General features: G+C 43.5%; 1 protein-coding gene across 1 annotated transcript in view; it reads left to right on the forward strand.

Moving 5' to 3' along the window:
- Positions 1 to 9,540: 9,540 nt before the first annotated feature.
- DIP2A (DIP2 acetate--CoA ligase A) overlaps positions 9,541 to 20,968 on the forward strand; it is a 964,533-nt gene continuing 953,105 nt past the window's right edge. Inside the window, exon 1 of the mRNA XM_086956246.1 lies at positions 9,541 to 9,688. Coding sequence (XP_086812372.1) covers positions 9,598 to 9,688 — 91 coding nt within the window. The 5' untranslated portion in view covers positions 9,541 to 9,597. The remainder of the gene's footprint in view (positions 9,689 to 20,968) is intronic.

The raw sequence follows: 20,968 nt of genomic DNA on the forward strand, positions 1-20,968 counted from the left end.
GATATAGAACCTATAGGCAATTAGGAATATGAGATATATAAACAAGATGGAACCATTGCCAGAATGATGAAATATACTAGCACCGTTAGAGAAACTAATGTCCCAATGCACACATCTATTGTATAAATTGTTATAATTATATGCTAGATTATTGATAGCGATGCTAGACTATGGTGTTAATATATAAACATTAAAATATATTGACTGATACTTTTCTAATATACAGAAAAGATAACGGTCAAATGAACCTGACGACCCCAAGCAAATTTAATTTGTCCTGATGAAGGTGTGACCAGATTCACGGGCTCTAACACCGAAACGCGTCGAAGCTCTTTTTCAAAATAGAATTCAAGCCCAGGACATTCTAGATATTTTGCATGTTGTAATACTGGAAATCTGAATGAATTTATGTAAAGGCTATTGAATCTGATAATCTGTAGCAATAATAAGTGCTCTATTCACAGTAGGGGGTTCTTTTTACTTGTTATTTACTTTATGATCATTTTTGATGATGTATAGAATGTATTCTTTCTTCCTCTAATATGCTGTACAAATGTAATTTTACTATGTTTTTTTAATAATTTGTTTTATATTATGAGATGTTTTTAGGCCAAATGTTTTCAGTAGAATCCAATTGACCCTATACTGAAATTTTAATAAATATGTTCTTAAATAAAAAGACTGTGAACGTTATAGACTAGTTTGTGACCAGTGATTTGAGCAGTAATTTGAGTACATGCTGTGAGTGAGTGAGATAGGAACACTGTAAATTGGGTGGTAGTGTTCCGTTACACTAACCCTTCCGGGGATAGCCCTTTGACTTTGTATTATCACAGTTACATACATGTTGTGTCCCTCTAAAAGGGTGGAATGTTTCCCCCATCGCCAGAACTGGCGAGGGGGTAGTATTCCAATTCGTATGACACCTTACTCGACATGTTTTGATAATGCTATGCCAAAGTTAGCAATAACCGCGAGGATTATAATGCACTTAAGAGTATATGGTATAGCGTTATAATGGAAACAGCTAAAGGACTTGGTTCCGAAAGCTGTAGACAGGCTTAGCTCATGCTAGAGCACCATCTCACATAATTCCAAGCACTCTGCCTCCAGGATTATTAAAGCCTGCCATAGGAGTGACTTATAGGAGGATATGTGTCCATTTTGGGTTTAGATACAGGTATACTATATCTATAGCAAAGGGTGACTACACCACCTTGCCCCAGCTGATTGATCAGCCAGTTGTGTCAGATTTGGATGGCCAGCCAGGGGTGGCATAATACATACTGCAGCCCCTGGTAGGCCTTGGGTTCACTTATGCCCTGGGTACCTATGGTACATAGTACAAGGACTTACAAGAGTGACCCAATACCAATTGGTAAATGCACCTAAGGTACATGGTTGTCAATTTAGAGAGAGAACAGCTAGGCTGTGGGTCTGATTAGCAGGCCCACAGCCAGGGAAAGTCGTAAACCAGTGAAGCAAAGAGCAAACATCGGGGGTGACCATAGGATTGCAGACCCCACTCTCCTACAGTTTTTCTCCTGTTTTTCCACTACCCTCCTAGAGTGTGACTACAAGGGGTCTCTCCTGGCCCACCGCCATTTTGCGCTTGACTTAGGGGTAAACCCGGTGAATACACCACACCCTAGTGGCCCCTCTGAGTGATGAATTCAAAAAGTGGGGTATGCTTAATATTATTAGATCTGAGTGCAGCTTTTGATACCGTGCTGCACTCAACGTTGCTGTCTCGCCTCTCAGACCTGGGAGTAGATGGGCCAGCTCTGAAATGGATAGTATCCTTCTTAGAAAACAGAAGTTTCCAGGTACACTGCCCTCCTCACAAATTATCCATCCACAAATTGAGATATGGGGTCCCACAGGGCTCAAGTTTGAGCCCCACGCTCTTTAATCTTTATATGGAGCCGCTAGCCCATATTGTGGAAGTTTTCGGTGTGGATATCGTCACATATGCTGACGATACCCAACTGATAATTAAACTCACCCACAATCAGCCAGAGGATGCCATCAATTTTTCCAACTGCATGCGCTCTGTGGCAGGGTGGATGCATAACAACTGCCTACGCCTCAATGGCGAGAAAAAAGAAGTGTTGATAGTTGGCAAATCCCCCTCTGCCTGGTCGCAAGCTTGGTGGCCATCAGAACTGGGCGCTTTTCCCCACCCTGCAAACTCGGTTAAAAACTTAGGAATTTGGCTAGATGCGGAGCTTTCCTTTAAGCAACAAATCAGTAAAATCACGGGTAAATGTTTTGGTATTTTAAAAACTCTCCGCAAAGTCTTAGATCTTCTCCCCATCAGTGCCAGGAAGACACTCATACATGCTCTGGTTACTCCGCACTTGGATTACGGCAATGCCCTTCTTTTAGGACTAAGCCGAAAATGTCTACATCAATTACAGTGTGTCCAAAATGCCGCGGCCCGTATGGTACTGAATCTCCCTCGCAGGGCATCCAGTAAAACAGCACTACGAAAACTTTATTGGCTCCCTATTGAGGAACGCGTTAAGTTTAAAGCTCTCTGCTTTGCCCATCGCATTGCCCAGGGAAAAGGGCCGAGTTATTTACGCAACCTGCTGACCATCCACCGCCCCACCAGGAACCTTAGATCCGCTGGAGCGATGCTGTTTCAGCTCCCTCGCGTACGTAAGACCAGGATGGGAGGTAGCTCCTTTCGCTTTCTGGCAAGTAAGCATTGGAACAATCTCCCGTTAGATCTACGCATGGAGCCCTCAGAAACAAGATTCAGACTCAAACTTAAAACCTACCTTTTTCCTAAGTAATAATGGTTTCGTAGTCCTGTACCCTCGGGCCCCTGACCTCGGCCTCTTCGGGATACTGTAGCATTTCTTAGCGCGGGGACACACTGTCTTAAGTGTAACCAGGCGCTTTATAAGTGTTTTTATTATTATTATTATTATGCTTGATGAGTGTATGTAACTCGTTTGAAGTCACGTGGAAATACATGGTTTTGTCACCAAAGATAGAAGAAGGAAATACAAGTGTTTTAACCTGCTCACGGTAATCCTTGTCGCGCAAGGTTGTTGGGCCTGGCCTTTTGGAGTCTGGAATACGTATGTGAAACACGCTATGGAAGATGCTTGTAATATACAATATTGTAACATATAGAATACCTCAATGTAAATACTTAGCCTAACTTTGGGACTACTTATTTTTTTTTTATCTTTGCAGTAAAACCCAAGGAATCTCTTGTTGGAAATTCCTTAGAGTAAGACTTAGGGTACACACATCTACGACCTCGATTGGAGGATTGGGTTTGACTACATAGACTGGGACCGGGAGTGTCCTGAAGGCCGACGTGACCATAAGATTGCGATACAAAAGGGGGGGGACGATGGACGGAGCGTTTGAGCAAATCAAACACTCACCCCCAGTCAACTGATCTGGATTTAATCCATCACCATTCTTTAGCTCACTCCGCCACCCCAGTTCAGACATGGCCACATGCAAATCAGTCTGACCCTGTGCCTCATGGGAACAGTCCAGCCCAAACTGCCAAGCCATGTCTTCCCTGGACCGGAAACAAGCATCCTGGGACCGGTTTCGGGTTCATAACCCTCATCAGCCAGGATATCTTGAATCCAGTGGCAAAGTGAGCAAGGGACTCACGTCTGAGCATACCCTGCCAACTAAGGGCGAACAAAGCGTTACAAAAGGGGGGGGGGCGATGGACGGAGCGTTTCAGCAAATCAAACAATCACCCCATGTCAACTGATCTGTGTTTAATCCATCACCATTCTTTAGCTCACTCCGCCACCCCAGTTCAGACATGGCCATATGCAAATCAGTCTGACCCTGTGCCTCATGGGAACAGTCCATCCCGAACTGCCAAGCCATGTCTTCCCTGGACCGGAAACAAGCATCCTGGGACCGGTTTAGGGTTCATAACCCTCATCATGAATCCAGTGGCAAAGTGAGCAAGGGACTCACGTCTGATCATACCCTGCCAACTTAGGGCGAACAAAGCGATACAAAAGGGGGGGGCTTTTCCCATGAGGCACAGGGTCAAGGCTGATTTGCATATGGCCATGTCTGAACTGGGGTGGTGTGGAGTAAAAAAACGATGGTTTAGGCTCAGATCTCTGTACTGGGGTGAATATATGACATTGTTCTGCATTCTGTCCATCAACTGTTATTTTTGCATTTCTCACCCCGAGTGGGATGGGTATGCTCAGACTTGAGTCCCATGCTCTCCACACCACTGGAGTCAAACTATCCTGGCTGAAGACGGCTGATAGCCAGAAACCGGTCCTAGGATGCTTGATTCCGGTAGAGGAAAGACATGGCTTGTCAGTTCGGGCTGGACTGTTCCATGAGGCACAGGGTCAAGGCATATTTGCATATGGCCATGTCTGAACGGGGTGGTGTGGAGTGCAAAAAAACGATGGATTTAGGCCCAGATCTCTGTACTGGGGTGAATGTATGACATTGTTCTGCATTCTGTCCATCAACTGTTATTTTTGCATTTGTCACCCGGAGTGGGATGGGTATGCTCAGACGTGAGTCCTATGCTCACCACACCACTGGAGTCAAGCTATCCTGGCAGAAGACGGCTGATAGCCAGAAACCGGTCCTAGGATGCTTGATACCGGTCCAGGAAAGACATGGCTTGGCAGTTCGGGCTGGACTGTTCCCATGAGGCACAGGGTCAAGGCTGATTTGCATATGGCCATGTCTGAACTGGGGTGGTGTGGAGTGCAAAAAAATGATGGATTTAGGCCCAGATCTCTGTACTAGGGTGAATGTATGACATTGTTCTGCATTCTGTCCATCAACTGTTATTTTTGTGACCATAAGATTGGGCACATTGGAAAGACCGAAACATGTTGACCCCCAGGCAGTAAGGAGGGGTGTAAGGGGCACATCTTAACTCCCTGGCACCACCATCCTTCACATTTTTAATCCTGAACGGAGGATCCAGGAATAAAATAGACTTAGGGATACCTCAGAGTTAGTTTTAACACACACCACACTGCACCTTCACCTCCATTGTTCCCAGTCACAACTTGGAAATATTGTTTTCTTCTTTTCTGTATGTTGTGCTTGTCTTGTAACCCTATTTCTCCACCCCAGGCGTTGACTGCGCCGGGGTGTATTGTAAGCAGCCCTATGATGAAGCATGTCACACTTCGGTGTGTGAGGGCAGTATTAAAACACATAGCACGTTTCCACACTATTTCACAACACCATCTGCGTTCACTCCCTACTCCTTATAGTGTGTATAAGTATTTGATTGGGGGTTCAGAGTAGGTGAGCACTGTACCCTCTCCCCTTTTTTTTGTGTGTGAATCACAAATCGTCATACCTGGGAACCTAAGACAGCACGTCACTGAACTAGCCTATGAAGGGCCTTGTGGCACTGTAGCCACCCTAAGGGACCGAATGTGGTTTCAGAGCCTAGATGAGCGAGTGGATAGGGAACTAAAAGAGAGCCACTTTGACTCTGCCTTTCTCCTTAAGTGATGCAGCACCCACTGACAATGTCTGACCTTCCTGCACATGCTTAGGAAAGAATAGCAGTTGATTTCTTTGGACCTTTAGAAAACAGACATCAGCTCATAGTAGTCATCGATTAGTATTCACGTTTTCAATTAGTAGTAGTAATAGACAACTTCTCATGACAAGGATATCGAACAGCTGGATGATATCCTTGCAGCAAAACACACAAAATGATGGATGGAATGTTGTACAATGGCAAAACATTCACCCTAGTCACAGATCTGGGTTTAATCCATTGTTATTTTTTTCACCAAGCCACACCTTGCAGCATTGGGTATCCCTGCCATTCTCAAATCTGACAATACTCCGCCTTTTAATAGTAAAGAATTCAAGTAATATCTGGTCAGACTAAATCTCAAACATCAAAATAGCAGAGCACTGTGGCCCCAAGCTAATTGTGTTATGGAATGCTTCATCAGTACCATCTAACGGGTAATTCAGCTAGTATTGATGGAGGGAATCAAGGTTAATCAAGCCCTGCGTGCCTATTGTTCAACTTCTTACTCCACAACTGGAGAGTCCTGCTCCCTTGCTATTTGGGAGAGCCATTGTAACGAAACAGCCCCAGTGGACAGTAGACTGATCCTTGAATGCGGATAAGGCTTGTGTCGTGGACACTTCTCGGAAGTGCCAGATGAAAGCATATGCCGATCATTGTTGACGAGCTCAGTGAACAGTCTTGAAGGTGACTGGGGTATAGTCAAGCAGAAATGAAAGCGGAAAACAGACACTCCATTTGCTGTCAACGTTTGAGGGTTGTGACGGGCAAAGGACATATGGTGATGGGTATTGTCCCGGAAAATCCATCACACAGGACTTGTTACACTTTAAGCACCTACCTCGACTACCGTCAGCTCCAGCAATCATGAATGAGATGACCCTGCCTGACAGTCCAGATCAAGCAGCAGAACCTGTGCCATTGGTGCACAATCAGAATGTATCTCAACCATCTTATACGACTTGATCTGGCCAATTAGTGTGAGCGCCTCGATGAAGAAATATGATGTGACTATTGTTTGTACTTTTATTCAACAGGGGGGGGGGGGAGATGTAGTGTTGTGAGATTATGTGCTGTAGGACCCTTCCGGTTCTGGGCAGACTAAACAAGGAATTACATAACTTGGGGAGAGGATGTGGTCTGAAAGCTAGAGCTGCCGACTTTGGTGCTGGAAACCAAGGTTCGAGCCTCTGGGTTGCGTCCACATCCTGTGATTCTGGGCAAATCACTTAATCTCCCTGTGCCTACCAAAAAATAAAACATAATAATGTGTCCTTGTGTAATGTAACCGGTGCTCATCTAAAGCGCTCCAATACCTTTGGGTTGAGTTTGCGCTATATCTGCAAAAAACAAGCATTTGCAATGCAATAGGTCTTGCATTTGTGAGAGTTTAAGCCATTGGCATTGTAAATGACGATGCCTTTTATTTATGTTTTAAAAACCAATACGTAAATAAAAGACATTGTCATTTACAATGCCAATTGCTCAAATTCTAGCAGATGCAAGACCAATTTCTTTGCTTGTTTTTGCTTCTGGTGACATCAATTTCCAAGCGAATACTTTATTTTCTCCAGCATAACCCCCAGAGCATGAAGTTACTTAAACTCACGATGCCTGGCTAACGTTATCTGTGTCACACCCAGTTGCTAATGTCTATAAATACTGTTCCAGCCTGGGATTCTGAGATGCAAAGTGCAATATTTTCCAGAATGTTCTGGAAAGCATCCACGTCCAGTGAAATGTTGCGCTTCAATCACTGCATTATATCAGTTTATTCATAAGCCATTCAGGGGTCTTAGTCAGGTGGCATTTGTGTGATAGCAGCTAAATTATCGTTTGTGTCACCGGAGGACCCGAATTCCAATCCCAGCATTTGCACTTGCTTGAGCCGTGTGATCCTTGGCAAAACTTTTCACTTCCAGAGTTTTAGGTAACAAAAAGTAGAAGCGTCAGGCCATCTACATAACAAAAAATGTGGTCAGAGATATCGCTTGAACGATAGTTAATCAGAGCACAGAGGCAGCACGCCATGGTGCACAGAAAGACCGCACAATCCACGGTGCACAGAGAGGCAGCACCTTCGGCAGTGCACAGAGAGGCAGCACCACTTACAGAGAGGCAGCATAAGCCACAGTCCACATAGAGGTAGAGTAAGCCGCAGCGCACTAAGTTAGTACAAGACACAGTGCAGAATAAACAGTGGCGTTGTGAACCCCCCACTTTGTCAGCTGAAGCGGGGCAGTGTTACCGGGCTCTACTGGGTCGAGAACAGCGAGGGGCAAACCCACTGCTGAGATGTGGAGCAGCGTGAGCCCAATGCCGTTTACTGTTAAAGGGCTCCTGCGAGCCTTCCTAGCTGACGAGCTAGTGGTGATGCACCTGCGCGCCCGGGAGGCATCGAAGCCTGTGACTGTTGTTGGGCAGCCTACTCAGCGGCCTCATTACTTATCTCTACTGATGAAGGATATTGATCCAGAAACACGAGTCGAGTCTCGTGTCTAGAGATGCCTGGAGATACCAAGTACCTACTTGCACCAAACTTGGTGAAACACTTACAAACCCTTTCTTTTTTCATTTGCGAAGACACACGAACTGCGTGACCCAGAATGTACAGGGGCAATCCAGCTGAGAGGTGGAGCAGCGTGCGCCCAATCCTGTTTACAGCAAACTCACTGCTACTTGTTTTGCCAAAATTGATACTAACAAACAGCACTGGCTCGGTTTGCTTGTAATGGTTAACTTAATGCACCGCTGCATCATGGGGGTTGTTGGCAGTCCACAGCCATTCCTCTCACTGGAGATCGGCCTTTTTCGGGATACACCTCCTGGAGAGCATTTCGACAAGCACATGATGCTGGGCCATAACCAATGCCTATCCGCTCGCTGCAACTGGTCAATCACTCTAAACCATTTGATAACAAGCGTGTTCCTCGCGCTAAAAGGAGGCAGCAGGGGGAGGGGCGAGTTAAAGCGTTTCACTTGCGAGAGCAACACATACACGCGTTGCCACTGAAGGCAATGGAATGTGTGCACGTTTTTGACTGAAAAGCCAAAGCGATTGCAAAAGATCTTTTTGCCTATGCAGCGCATGCGAGCTCTAAAAAACTTGCTGGGAGTTGGTACGGTGTGGTTCTCAACAGCTATGACAGGGAAGTGTGTGATTGTATACTGAATAATAAAGATGGACAATTCACAGCTCCATGAGTGGCGTAATATTGTGTATGCTCCAGGGGTGCTGAGGGCTAGAGCAGCCATGTGTTCTTCAATACCGCTGTAACCGGTCCTCGCTGTTAAAACCTTGTTTTCACTCATCAGCATACTCCAGAAACCAGTTTCTTCTGAGTACTACATTACATATAAACATAACAGTTCACAGGCAGCCGCCATAGTTAAGGGCGGGCCTTCCGGTTACGGAACAGCCATCTTGGCGTCGGACGCGAAAATTACGCGGCGATTCACAATACATATCTGGTGTCGAGGAAACGAGGATATTGTGTGCGAAAAAACATACTAACGAGTCGGCAAAGGGGGCGTGTCAGCCGGATTCCGCCCCCCTCAAAAGTGAGTTTTATGGATTCGGCTCGTAGCTTCCGGCTTCATGTGCTGTCCTGAAGCTCCGTTAGGCGTGTCTTGGTAACAGCATCTGGTAGATACAGGATCTCGACGTGCTTCGGCAATCTTTGCTCAGACGTTGGCGTATGCGTGCGTGATATTCAAATAAAACTTTATTGGCCTGATAATGTATTCTTCTGACGTGACGGTCGGTAAGCGTGGCTCTAGCAATGGTGGGCGTTACGTCGCGGTGGGCGGGACTCTGATGCTACTCTGGGCGTGATGTCAGACTCTTAGTAGGCGGGCTCTCTGGTTGCCGTGTAGGCGTGACCCGAAAGTATCTTTGGGCGTGGCTTCCATACCGCGGTGGGCGTGGCAGGCTCCCAGGATCTGAGGTGCTCAGGCGGGTAGGGGCGTGTCTATCACCAACCCCCTTGTGGGCGTAGTTTTGACGCTACGGGGGCGTGTGGTTCTGGGCTGCAGTGGCCGGTGCTGCTGGAGAGCCGGTGATGGCGGATCGGTGCGGGGGGCCCCTGCAGGGAGCCCTGCCCCCCGAGGTGCGTGAGAGCCTGGCCGAGCTTGAACTGGAGCTGTCCGAGGGTGAGAGCCGAAACGGGGCCGCCTGGCGGGGATGGATGGATGGGGTTAATATCACTGACTGGCGGCGGGGAGTCGTGCCTTAAATCAGCACAATCTCCACAGCCAGCTCCTTAAGCGTTGCTTTCTCGACCCTATCCCTCTGTACCCTGTGTATATGTTCCCCATTCAGAAATCTAGCCCTCCGCAATCTCTGCTCTAATCGACCTCTGCAACAGTCGCCACCTGTACCCACCGAACAGTCCTCAGTCCTTTGCTCCTTCCATTTTCTGGGTCCCCATCACTATTAATCATTTATATCCCCCATCTCCTTCAGTTCAACTGTTTTCTTGTCCACCCTGCTCCAACCATATCGAGCAGTTCATCCAGGAAGGGCCAAGTCGTACTGACTTCTTTCCTCGTTATTATTTCCACGGAAAGGTCACTGGCCTGCCCATATTGACCTCTCAGAGGGTATCCATGCCACTTGGATTGCGTTTTCGAAGGCGACTGATACAGGTCCTTGATTCTAAGCAGTGCGTGACCCGTTATTGGTTGCCTTTCTATGTGGCTTGCAATGTAATACACAATCGCGAATGTTGTCGCAAAAGACGAATGCCATGACCCCTAACCGCTATAGATCCTTGTTGCATGGTTTGGAATTCTCTCATTGATTTACTACCTGACGTAGTATTGCTGTTTCCTTGGGATATCTCTCGGGGTTTGAGTGTCAATTTTGGGATTGTGTGTGTTTCACTGTGCTCCATCAAAGATGACATTATGGCCTATTACATTTAGGCTTTCCATATGGCACAGCGCACTGTCAGGAATTACTTCTTAATGGCCAGGTTCCCTAGTGTGAGGCACATAGCCTGAAATTGTCTGATCAAGGTGTATGCAATGGCCCTTTAAATTTAATAATCAACGAGCATGGCCAGGGAATTGTGCATATCATGGAGCAGCAGCATGACCAGTGTTGGAGGTTTCCGCTTCCAGTACATGCCACCCAATAGAACCCTTCCGCTAAGACTTGAAACGTTTACATATATGTCTTGTACAACTATAACATTCTCACGAGTCAATGTGTACCAAAGATTTCCACATCTTCTCAGTTGAACTGGGCTGGTTATCTTAGCAGCCGCCAACTTTGAAATTGTATTCCCTTTCACGAGTGGCAAGGTCAGTAAGCCCTTATTGTAATGTGTAAGCAGTTTGCCAGCACTCTAATGGAAACTAGCACACACAGACACTGGAGTAATCAGATTTTGTAAGCACATAAATTATGACCTAGTCGTAAATATATAACGAACAACGTCTTTTAGTTGTGTACCAGAGCTCATTCTTTTGCAGCAAAATCTTCAGAGTCACATCTTGTGCATAAGGGCATAGGCATGTTTCACCTCTTCTGGCATCTTCACCGGGGGCTTTCTCAAGGTTAAACCTTCCTTTAGGAATATATTCATAGACACCTTGTGATATGACTTAATCTTCGTTCTTAAAAACCTCTCACATGTAGCTTGCTCTACAGTGAAAAAACGGTGCACACCTAAATAAACTAGCTGTCTTTCAGTTTGGGCAAAAGTGGATACGTCTCATCTTTTATGTAAGGGACTGGCCAATGAAGTGTTTATACAGAAGTATTTTATAGGAATGTCTGTTTATTGTATACATTCTTGCCAGATGAAAAGGAAATAAAGTATATCAACGGCTACGGCATATTGAGAGGCAGCCCGAAGCGTCGAGTAGCCGTAAGTCTAGAGGTACTGCAAATCTTTTATGGTAAAAATGGTAAGCTTGGGCAGGAATTTGATGAGAAATGTATATAATTCCCAAATTATAAATGTGGTGGTTATCAAGGTCCATAGAATGCTAATCTCTTCTGAGAGAGGGTAGTTCTCTTTGGTCAGCAAGGCCTAGTATGCTTCCTAGTTGTCTGACGTTGTAACCTCATTGGTTAACAGCTAGCAAGCAAATCACAGTGCACCTTTTTTTTGTCTGATGACATTTTTCATTTAATTTGATAGGCTACGGTAATTGTATTTCTAAAGAACTTACTATTCCCGACGAGGTGTTGAAGCGCTCTATGACGAGCAGCACGCTGCTCTGAAACCCATGGTTACTGTAATGTTATTGTCAGTTACTGCTATTAACACAGTGCACTTATGCTGACCATTCAATGCATCTATTCTGGTCTTAGTGGTAGATTCATTTAATGTGCGTTTGATTTGATCGTTGGGTGGGGAAGGGTTGGTCTGTGAGTTCATGCATATGGTTTTTTGGCGGATAGGTGAGATAGAAGAGTTTGTATTGTTGAATTGCAGAACTGTGACGTTCAAAGACGGAAAGTTTGCGATATTTGAAATGAGCTGTCAGCAGTTTGCAGAAATACAATAATAGTGATTTAGTGAAAACATGCAAGCGACCTAAAGTAGGTTATGGTCAGAGAGAGGAGACATGCAGAGGATAAAAAGAGTCATTTGAAGTGGAAACAAGCATTTACAATGATATGGTTTCGCCTTTTGAAAAGTTAGTTATTGGCATTGTCAAAATTTGTATTTATGTGTTGGTTTTGAAAACAGATAAATAAATGGCATTGTCATTTACATTGCAATTAGCTTAATCTCTTGCAAATGTGAGACCTATTGCATTTGCACCCACACATACACACAGAGCCACACACACACACACACACAGAGCCAGCTGCACACACAGAGCCAGCCGCACACACACACATGCACACACAGAGCCCCCCACGCACACACACACAGAGCCCCCCCACACACACACCCACACAGAGCCCCCACACAGAGCCCACCCACACAGAGCCCCCCCACACACACACACACACCCAGAGCCCCCCACACACACCCACACAGAGCCCCCCACACACACCCACACAGAGCCCCCCCTCACACCCACACAGAGCCCCCCCCACACACTGCGAGCCCCCCCACACACTGCGAGCCCCCACACACACTGCGAGTCCCCCCCCCCACACTGCAAGCCCCCCCCACACTGCGAGTACCCTACCTTTTTTAGTCTCCTGTTTATTTTTTGAAACGTTCTATTGAGTAACACATTTCTCATGTAAAGTAACTGGTCCTATAGTACAGCGCTCTGACACCTTTGGGTAATGTCCGCGCTATATAAAAACGCACTAAATAAAAAAACTCTGTGCTTAGTTTCTTCCGGAGTCTGCACCTCTTTGTTCAGGTGTGTATATATATATAGAGTGCTCTGGTGTATGTTCCGGATTATGGATTCTAGCGTTTACTCCGTGGTCTGGATTCCAGCGTATCCCCTGTGTCCTCCTGGTGTGTAACCTTCCGTGCCGGTGTATTCTGGAGTTTATTGCACACATTCTTCAGGCGCAAACATACCCACAACAGCCACACATTCATCCTGCACGACACACACACATGCATTCAGAGAAATACCCTATATACTGCCTGAGCTCCCAGCATGATTAGTCTCCTTGCTGGATACACACGCATACATAACCATGCATATTCACACACATACAGCCATCCAGAGGCATAATAATAGTGCAAGAGCCCTAAGCAAGGTAACGTAACCCAGTAGGACTCCGTGGAGTATTTAAAAGACTCCATTGTTGGGGGCAATGGACCTCTCACTCACCTGTGACCTCATTCTTATTATACTGCATTTGCATACTAGTGTACTAGTGATAGCGACACCAAAGTAATTATCTCAAACACATGCCATGCTGCAAAGAAGTGCACCGATCCTGCGGAAATAATCTGTGAAAGAAAAAATACACCTCACACAGATAAATAAATCCAAGCTGCAGACACACCTGTGCATGGTAGACAACCTCCTAACACATAATACAGCAGAAGCCAAATTGCAGGGGATGGTGACAGCAGGGAGGCGGATGGGGAGGTTGGGTGTTTAAACTCCCGTCATGAAGGAGATGCCGTGAGATGAGGGGTAGTGCGGGGGCTGTCCGTGTGGATGAGATGGGTAATTGCAGGTACTGGTGCTAGTTGATGGACAGAGGACGAGTAGCTCTGCATTCATGAATGGAGGTGCGGAAATTCTACTTATCCAGCTAAGCGATGTAAAGCGCCAAAGACAATAAATGGCACAAGCATAAAGACATATTATAGGAAGTAGCATTGATAGAACATGTTCTGGAGATATTAGGTACAAATAAGTGCAACTAGGTCGATTGGGGCATCAAATGAAAGAGGCTGCATTGTGATCAAAAAGATAGCAACATTTCGCTAATTCAAACAATAATGGCTAAACAAGCATTAAGCACGGGCAAACGGACAGCGGGAAGGGGCGGGTTAAAGGGCACACGGACAGCAGGAGGGGGGGCGGAACGGGCACACGGTTATTCTCCAGCTTGAACAAGGCAGGCAGAGTCCGAAACCGAATAGATAGCGAAGTTCCATTATCAGCAGAAATGGGGAGGCAGCTGGGAAGTCATTAACGTGAAAATGAAGATGACGAGCACGAGCCGCTGTTCATTCTGCCCCTCGCTGGTGAGCGCGCGCCGGCTCATTGGCCCCCACAAACCTGAATTTGAAACCATCTTTTTTCAGCTCTGTTATCGGCAAAGAAAACCTGCAGGAATGTTTGATGGAAGCCAATGGAGCGTTTTATTTTGGTATCTGCCGATTCCTCATCGGGACAGTAGCCGTCCCTGGCGGCTTCCGTCGCTGGCAGTGTTTTGGGTATAGGTGACAGGACAAAAGAGACGTGGGTTTCTATAGTTTAACGTAAGTGCTCACAAAAAAATACAGAAACGGCAAGGCAAATTGATGGACACGGATACGGACAGCGGGAGGGGGGGTGGGAACGGGCACACGGACAGCGGGAGGGGGGGGGGGCGGAACGGGCACACATGGACAGCGGGAGGGGGGGCAGGAACGGACAGCGGGAGGGTAATGTGAGGCTCCGTTTTTTACATTGAAGCCCCCCCCAGAGCCCGTTTACCCATGACTGTGCTCTGGGGGGGCAGACGATGGCATTTCCACGGATCCCACGTGGATCCCGATGGTGCCGAGACACGGACAGCGGAAGGGGCGGCGGGAACAGACACACGGACAGCGGGAGGGGGGCGGGAACGGACAGTGCGAGCCAGAAGCACAGCGGTACACGGAGAAGCCACAATGAAATGATCAAAACATGCCCTCCCCCCCCCCAAAAAAAAAAGAACCGCCCACCGCCGCAATGACGTCTTAAAAGGGGCCGGGTGTGAGAAAATCTCAGGAATGCCCACGAGTCGCCTCGCAGAATGACGTACGCCTCTGTTTTCCAATGGCTAGCCTCCATTTATGGAGCTAGCCAATGGGAAACCGAGGCGGGACAAACAGCCATACTATAACTCAAAAGATTTCGCCCTGCGCGAAAGTCTGCTGCGCAGCTTTCGGCGAGGCGAAACCTAAAAAAGGAGAGGCAACAATCGGAAGCTTTAAGTAATGGTCATTGTTTCATGCACAGTTTTCGGAATATAGAGCATTCTGTTTGATATGGCATGCCACATGAAGATACAAAACTGCAAAAACTTCCTGGTGATACACATTTATTCAGTTTGAGAGGTACTGTAAGGGAGCTACCTGCTAATATGTGAAGTATGTTCTTTTAAAAGACAGTTACCATAAAAAAATTGCCTCCTGTTGACACACACTTATGCTTTTTGAGTGGTATGGTAAGGGAGTAACACGCTAAGCTGCGAATTATGTGCTTTTAAAAGACAAATATATATAAAACAACAAAAATGCACTATGTACACCCTGCAAAAAATCTATATTTTGGAAACACTTTTTATTGTAAACCTTTTTGCGGAGTCTGTAGCAGCTTATCTTATACTCCACTGATTAACATATTAATTTTCATGTAAGCTGTGTCTTATTTTATATGTAGTTACCAGAAGGTGAAAGGCTGAAAAAATGTAGAGATAGCTTGGGTTTTTTAAAGCCACGCCCACACTCACTCACCCCACCCGTAGCCCTGCCCCCTTACACGCAGCATCACAGTTCCCATACTTTTTTCTGCACTTCGACCACAGAGGCAAACACTCTGCATGCATGGCCAGTCCTGCATATGTCTCATTCGGAAACCCAGATAACTCCTGCGGATGCAGAATAACACCATCTAAGAATTTAAAACTTTGAGATATGTCACAAATAAAAGTGTGCACTATTTATTTCTAAGTAGGTTCGATGTATAAAACAAATTAGCCTATGTCTGTGAGTTGTTAATGTTTCTGCTACTCTCAAACTTTTCTTTTTCTGCACACCAAAAGAGTGGTGCCAGTCAGTCAGTGATAACTTTATTTGATCATTTTCAGTAACATAAAAGTGCGCTGCACATTAGATAAAAAACATAAATATTAAAAAAACAACTCTTCATATATACAAATAGTTTATGAACGGTCTAGAGAATAATTAATAAAGAAACAAACTGATTTCATCAACTCAAATAGCTCATTCTAATAAATGTTCAGAATAAAAAAATTCGGTTTTCCTTATTTTCAGTATTTGCCATAAGTAAGAAGACATTACACAGCACGCATATGGTATATGTAATTGTTGTAAAAATAAGAGCTGGCCTACACTGTCAAAAATTTAAGGTTTTAAATACAGGTAAAATATATCTCTTCCTAGCAATTTCATAAAATGTACAAAATATTATGATGTGCAAATTGATTATAGGCGACACACTGTCACACGGGCACAATGCTAGCTCTGACAAAGAGTGACAATTATTTGGGAACCCTACCATCAGCTGCAGCATGTTTGCCCTGAATAGAGTCAAAATAAACATTTGCTGGTCATTGTGTACCAATATCAAATATGGTTACAAGCCCTCTTGGGGGAGGCATTCTGTTATATGTGAGTATAGATAGTTTTACTCCTTCACCCACCCTTCTCTCTCCCATGGCCTAATTCTAGACATACAGTTTACATTTTTGTTTATCTAATAGTTTACAGGAATCTGGGTTAATAAAAGATGCTCTAGGCCAATCTTCTCGCATACAGATTTGGCGTATCTCAGCCATTGGATCTACATCACATAATCTAAATTCACTACGTCCCTGAGAAATAATTTATTCAATCCCATTGGGGCCAGCTTTAATCTATCAGATTTGTACGGGGTTTCTATTTTAGCGTGGGCTATAAAGTGCGAGCAAATTGAGGGGAGTGATAGAATGTGTTTAATGAATGAATCCTCGACCCTTTGGATACTTTGTGTTGACCATTCCTCAAATCCCTGTGCCTTATGAGGCCACTGCCACTGTCTTACTTGCGTACATGGTGAGGAGTAAGTAAGGTAAAGTTTATTTATTTGTTGATTAATTAAAACCATTGCAAACAGCAGAGAGCAAATTCAATTTACAACCTGATTTAAGAAAAACAATAAAAACACTGAACCAGTGCGGAAAAGAGACTAGCCAACGCTCATATACATACTTAATTCAACTGTAGTAGGACGAATTGACAATGAACAATTTAGCAGCAGAAGTTAAGTAAAGTGCAACGAGTTGACAATGAACAATTTAGCAGCAAAAGTTAAATAAAGTGGGAAATGTTCCAAATCAAATACTTTGGATGGGAAGTAAAGAATTCTGATAAAACCATTTTAAACTTAAAATAAGCGTAGTATACTATCCCCCAAACTGATTTGATGTACTTTGTGGCAACAGCATTAGAGCGTTACTTATTAAAGTGCAAAATGCGAGCGCCTAAGGATGTACCTCAACTTGTATTTACTAAATCGAATACTAATGATGATAATCATGTAACACCATAGATTAAAAAATCATATGCTAGCAGCAAATATTATCTATAAAATGGGGTGATACACATATAACAATTAAAGAAAAACATTTCTATAAAATTCCCTCGTGATCCCTAAAAGAATTTACTATTGTAGAGTCATTGACATTTTAGATAGCATTCATTACATGGATTTCATCGATTGCAGTGTCTTCCTTACATAATTTTGTTTCCGCTATAAGGATATACTTGACAAACTGATGAATTAATCTAGCTGTAATACCTCTTAGACATACAATGATTGCAGTTCTGCAGATTCTTACTCCCATTTCCTTAAAAAACGGTTTTAATAACATCTTTCGTTCAACAAGTAGTTTTGGGCACAAAGTTACAATATGCTGTAGAGTTTCTTCATTCTTACCACATAATCTACAGACATTAGAGGGCCAATTTTTTTCCCATTTTGGGATTCCATCTTTGGTTGGGTATATCCCAAACCGTACCAGCATACATTTATTTTTTATATAAGGGTTTTAAATAAAATTGCAGGTAAGGCTGGGTATACAGGTTAGTAAAAGAGTTTGCTATTGTCCAAAGATGTTTTTTTTCCCTTCAATCGCCTTTGTCCGTTATACAAGACAAAAGGGCTGCTGATTGATAGATTGTTTTTTTGAAAACCATTTTACACCTTGTTTCATCTCTAAGTTCGGACAATCAAAGGCATGCAAACATTTGTTTAAATAAGATCGCCAGCTTCCCTAATAGGCCCCTCTTTGGATCTCAAGCCAACAAAGGTTGGCCAACGAGCCTTCCTCCGATCTGGATAATAACAATAAAGATTTTAAAAATGTAGATTGTCTAACGAGACACTGTTTCTTCAATCCAAATTCCAGTCTAACATTCGCTCGACTAATGTTTTTTGGGATTCTAAAGACCGATTTATATGATCCTATTTCAATATCATCTAAAAGTTTCGCATCTTTGCCCCGAAAAATAACAGAACCATAGTCCAATGAAGGAATTAACTTCGCTTTCATGGCCTTCATCAAATGGTCATGATTTGGGCATAGTAACTTATCCCTCAATTTTCTAAAAGCAAATGTAAGAGATGAGCCTTTAGCTTCTAGGTTGTTAAAATGTTTCCTGAAAGATAAATTGTGATCAAATGTAATACCCAAATATTTATACGTTTTTACCCAGTCAACAACCATACCATTGATATTCCATTCTTTAACACCTAGTTTACCTTTTCCCATGGTCATTATTTTTGTTTTTTTTATATTTATTTTTAGACCATTCCTTTTAACATAAACCTGAAAAGAGTCTAACAATCTTTTAAGGCCAATAACTGTCTGACTTAATAAAATAGTGTCGTCAGCATATTGTAAATATTTAATCTCTTGGCCCATCACAAAAGGGGAATGAGCATTAATATCTTTAAAATGGGCAGGGAGATCAGACATAAAAAGATTAAAAAGGCAAGGGGCCAAAACACAACCTTCTTTCAAGCCGGTGTTTGTTTCCAGGCGTCGGGTTGTATGTCTACCGTCGCCTACTTTAATCTGGACCCAAGTATCCGAATATAGCAGTTTAATCATTTTTAAAAGTGTGTCGGATATTCCCCAATCGTCTAATTTTGACCATAATATGTCTCGGGGCACAGAATCGAAGGCGGCTTTTAAATCAATAAAACATATACACAGATTTTGTTTCCTAATTTTAGCTCTTTCGCCTAATAGTGTTAATAAAACTAAATTTGAGTAGGTTGATTCTCCCTTTCTAAAGCCGGTTTGTAAATTTGGTATCAGTTTTTCTTTTGAGGCCCATAATTCCAATTCCTCTAACAGGCAGGTTGCGAATATTTTAGCATCAACATCAGTTAGGGCTATTAATCTATAGTTTGCTGGGTTATCTTGGGGGCTGCTTTTGTAAATTGGTTGAACGATACTACCCTGCCAATAATCTGGAATTTCACCGGTTCTAAGTACATCATTAAACAGGAAGGTAAGAACCTCTGGCCAGTCCTTCAAGGTAGCTTTAAATATTGCATTTGGCATTCCGTTGGGCCCAGGCGCACCATTTGATCGAATCCTATGTACCACTTTTTTTACTTTTTCAACTGTCCACGGCTCAATAACCGAGGTATTTGTTGGAACCCCACCCGATATTTCGGTTATCTCTGGACAATTATTACGCATAAGAATAGTTTTGTCATAAACAAACTGAGGGCCTAATTGAACCATTTTAGAATTATTTAGAAAAGACACCCAAGTTGATTCGTCAATATTTGCGCTATTGCTTCTATTGTTTCCATTTTCTAAATTATTAATTAAACTCCAGAAGAGCCTAGGGTCTTTCGATTTGCAGGCATGATGTAATTTGGACCAAATTGTTTCATAATAAGCTTGTTTGGACTTCCAAATTTCATTCCTGTAAATCTGTTTTAATTGTCTGATTTGTTGAGCTACCACAGCACAAGTGGACCCATTCGCTTTCCTATATAGCGATCTTATGGTTTTATTGAGTTTACTTTTAAGATATTTTACGCGAGGGTGAAAACCATCCTGGGTTCCTTTGAGTTAACGTCTTACCACCTGTAGAGTTTAAATTAGAAAAATTTGACAAAAGCGCAGTACATAAACAGGGCCAAAGATCTACCGGACTTCTAACCTCTGATATCGCATCTTGCAAATCAACAATTAGGCCAGCTAGAAATTCTAAGATATCCTTTTTAGTTTTATCATTCCATATGAGCCTTTTTAGATTGCAAGCGGAAGATGCTGTTTTAATTTTTCTGGACTCGGGCAGATAATCGAACGCAAAAGCAAGGGTAATAACTTGAGGGTTGTGGTCACTCTCGATCCTTGGTACAACTTGATAACTTTGGACTGCATTCACAAGTTTTTCCGAAATTATGCTGTAATCAATTATCGAACGACTAACACTTTTACTAAATGTAGGAGTATTATCAGCATCTTTGAGAATATTTAAGTTATATTTTATGAACTCACAATTAGTCCATTCTAATAGGATGGATGATGGTACCATCCTTTTTTATATGAAAAAAGTGCATATTGAAATCCCCAGTTATAATGATCATCAAGTCCAAATGGTCGTAATCTAACAATTTCACCATTTCCCATAATAGATCGAGTTGTGAGGACCTTATCTTTTTCTTCGAGCTCAAATAGACATTTAGAAAAATAATTGATTGTTTGGCAATGAATTTAACACACAAAATCCATTTTACTTGGAGGTCTATCTCAAAGTGTTTTACATCAAGATTTGAGGAAACATATATGGAGAGACCTCCACTAGGATGACCTATAGAGGCCTCACGAGTTGCCACATTCAGATATTCGTAATAACCAATGTTATGTTCACTACACATTTGCCAGGTCTCCTGCAATATTAAAATATCAAAGGAGTTCAGAAAACTCATTACACTCTGATCCTCAAGAAGTGTTTTAAGACCGTTTACGTTCCAAGAACAAAATTTTAGAGATTTAAATGTTTTTTCAATGGAAGATCGGCTTCAGTCCATCTTTGCAGA

The sequence above is a fragment of the Lissotriton vulgaris genome, chromosome 2_1 (genome assembly GCF_964263255.1).
Source record: "Lissotriton vulgaris chromosome 2_1, aLisVul1.2, whole genome shotgun sequence".
Lineage (NCBI taxonomy): Eukaryota > Metazoa > Chordata > Amphibia > Caudata > Salamandridae > Lissotriton > Lissotriton vulgaris.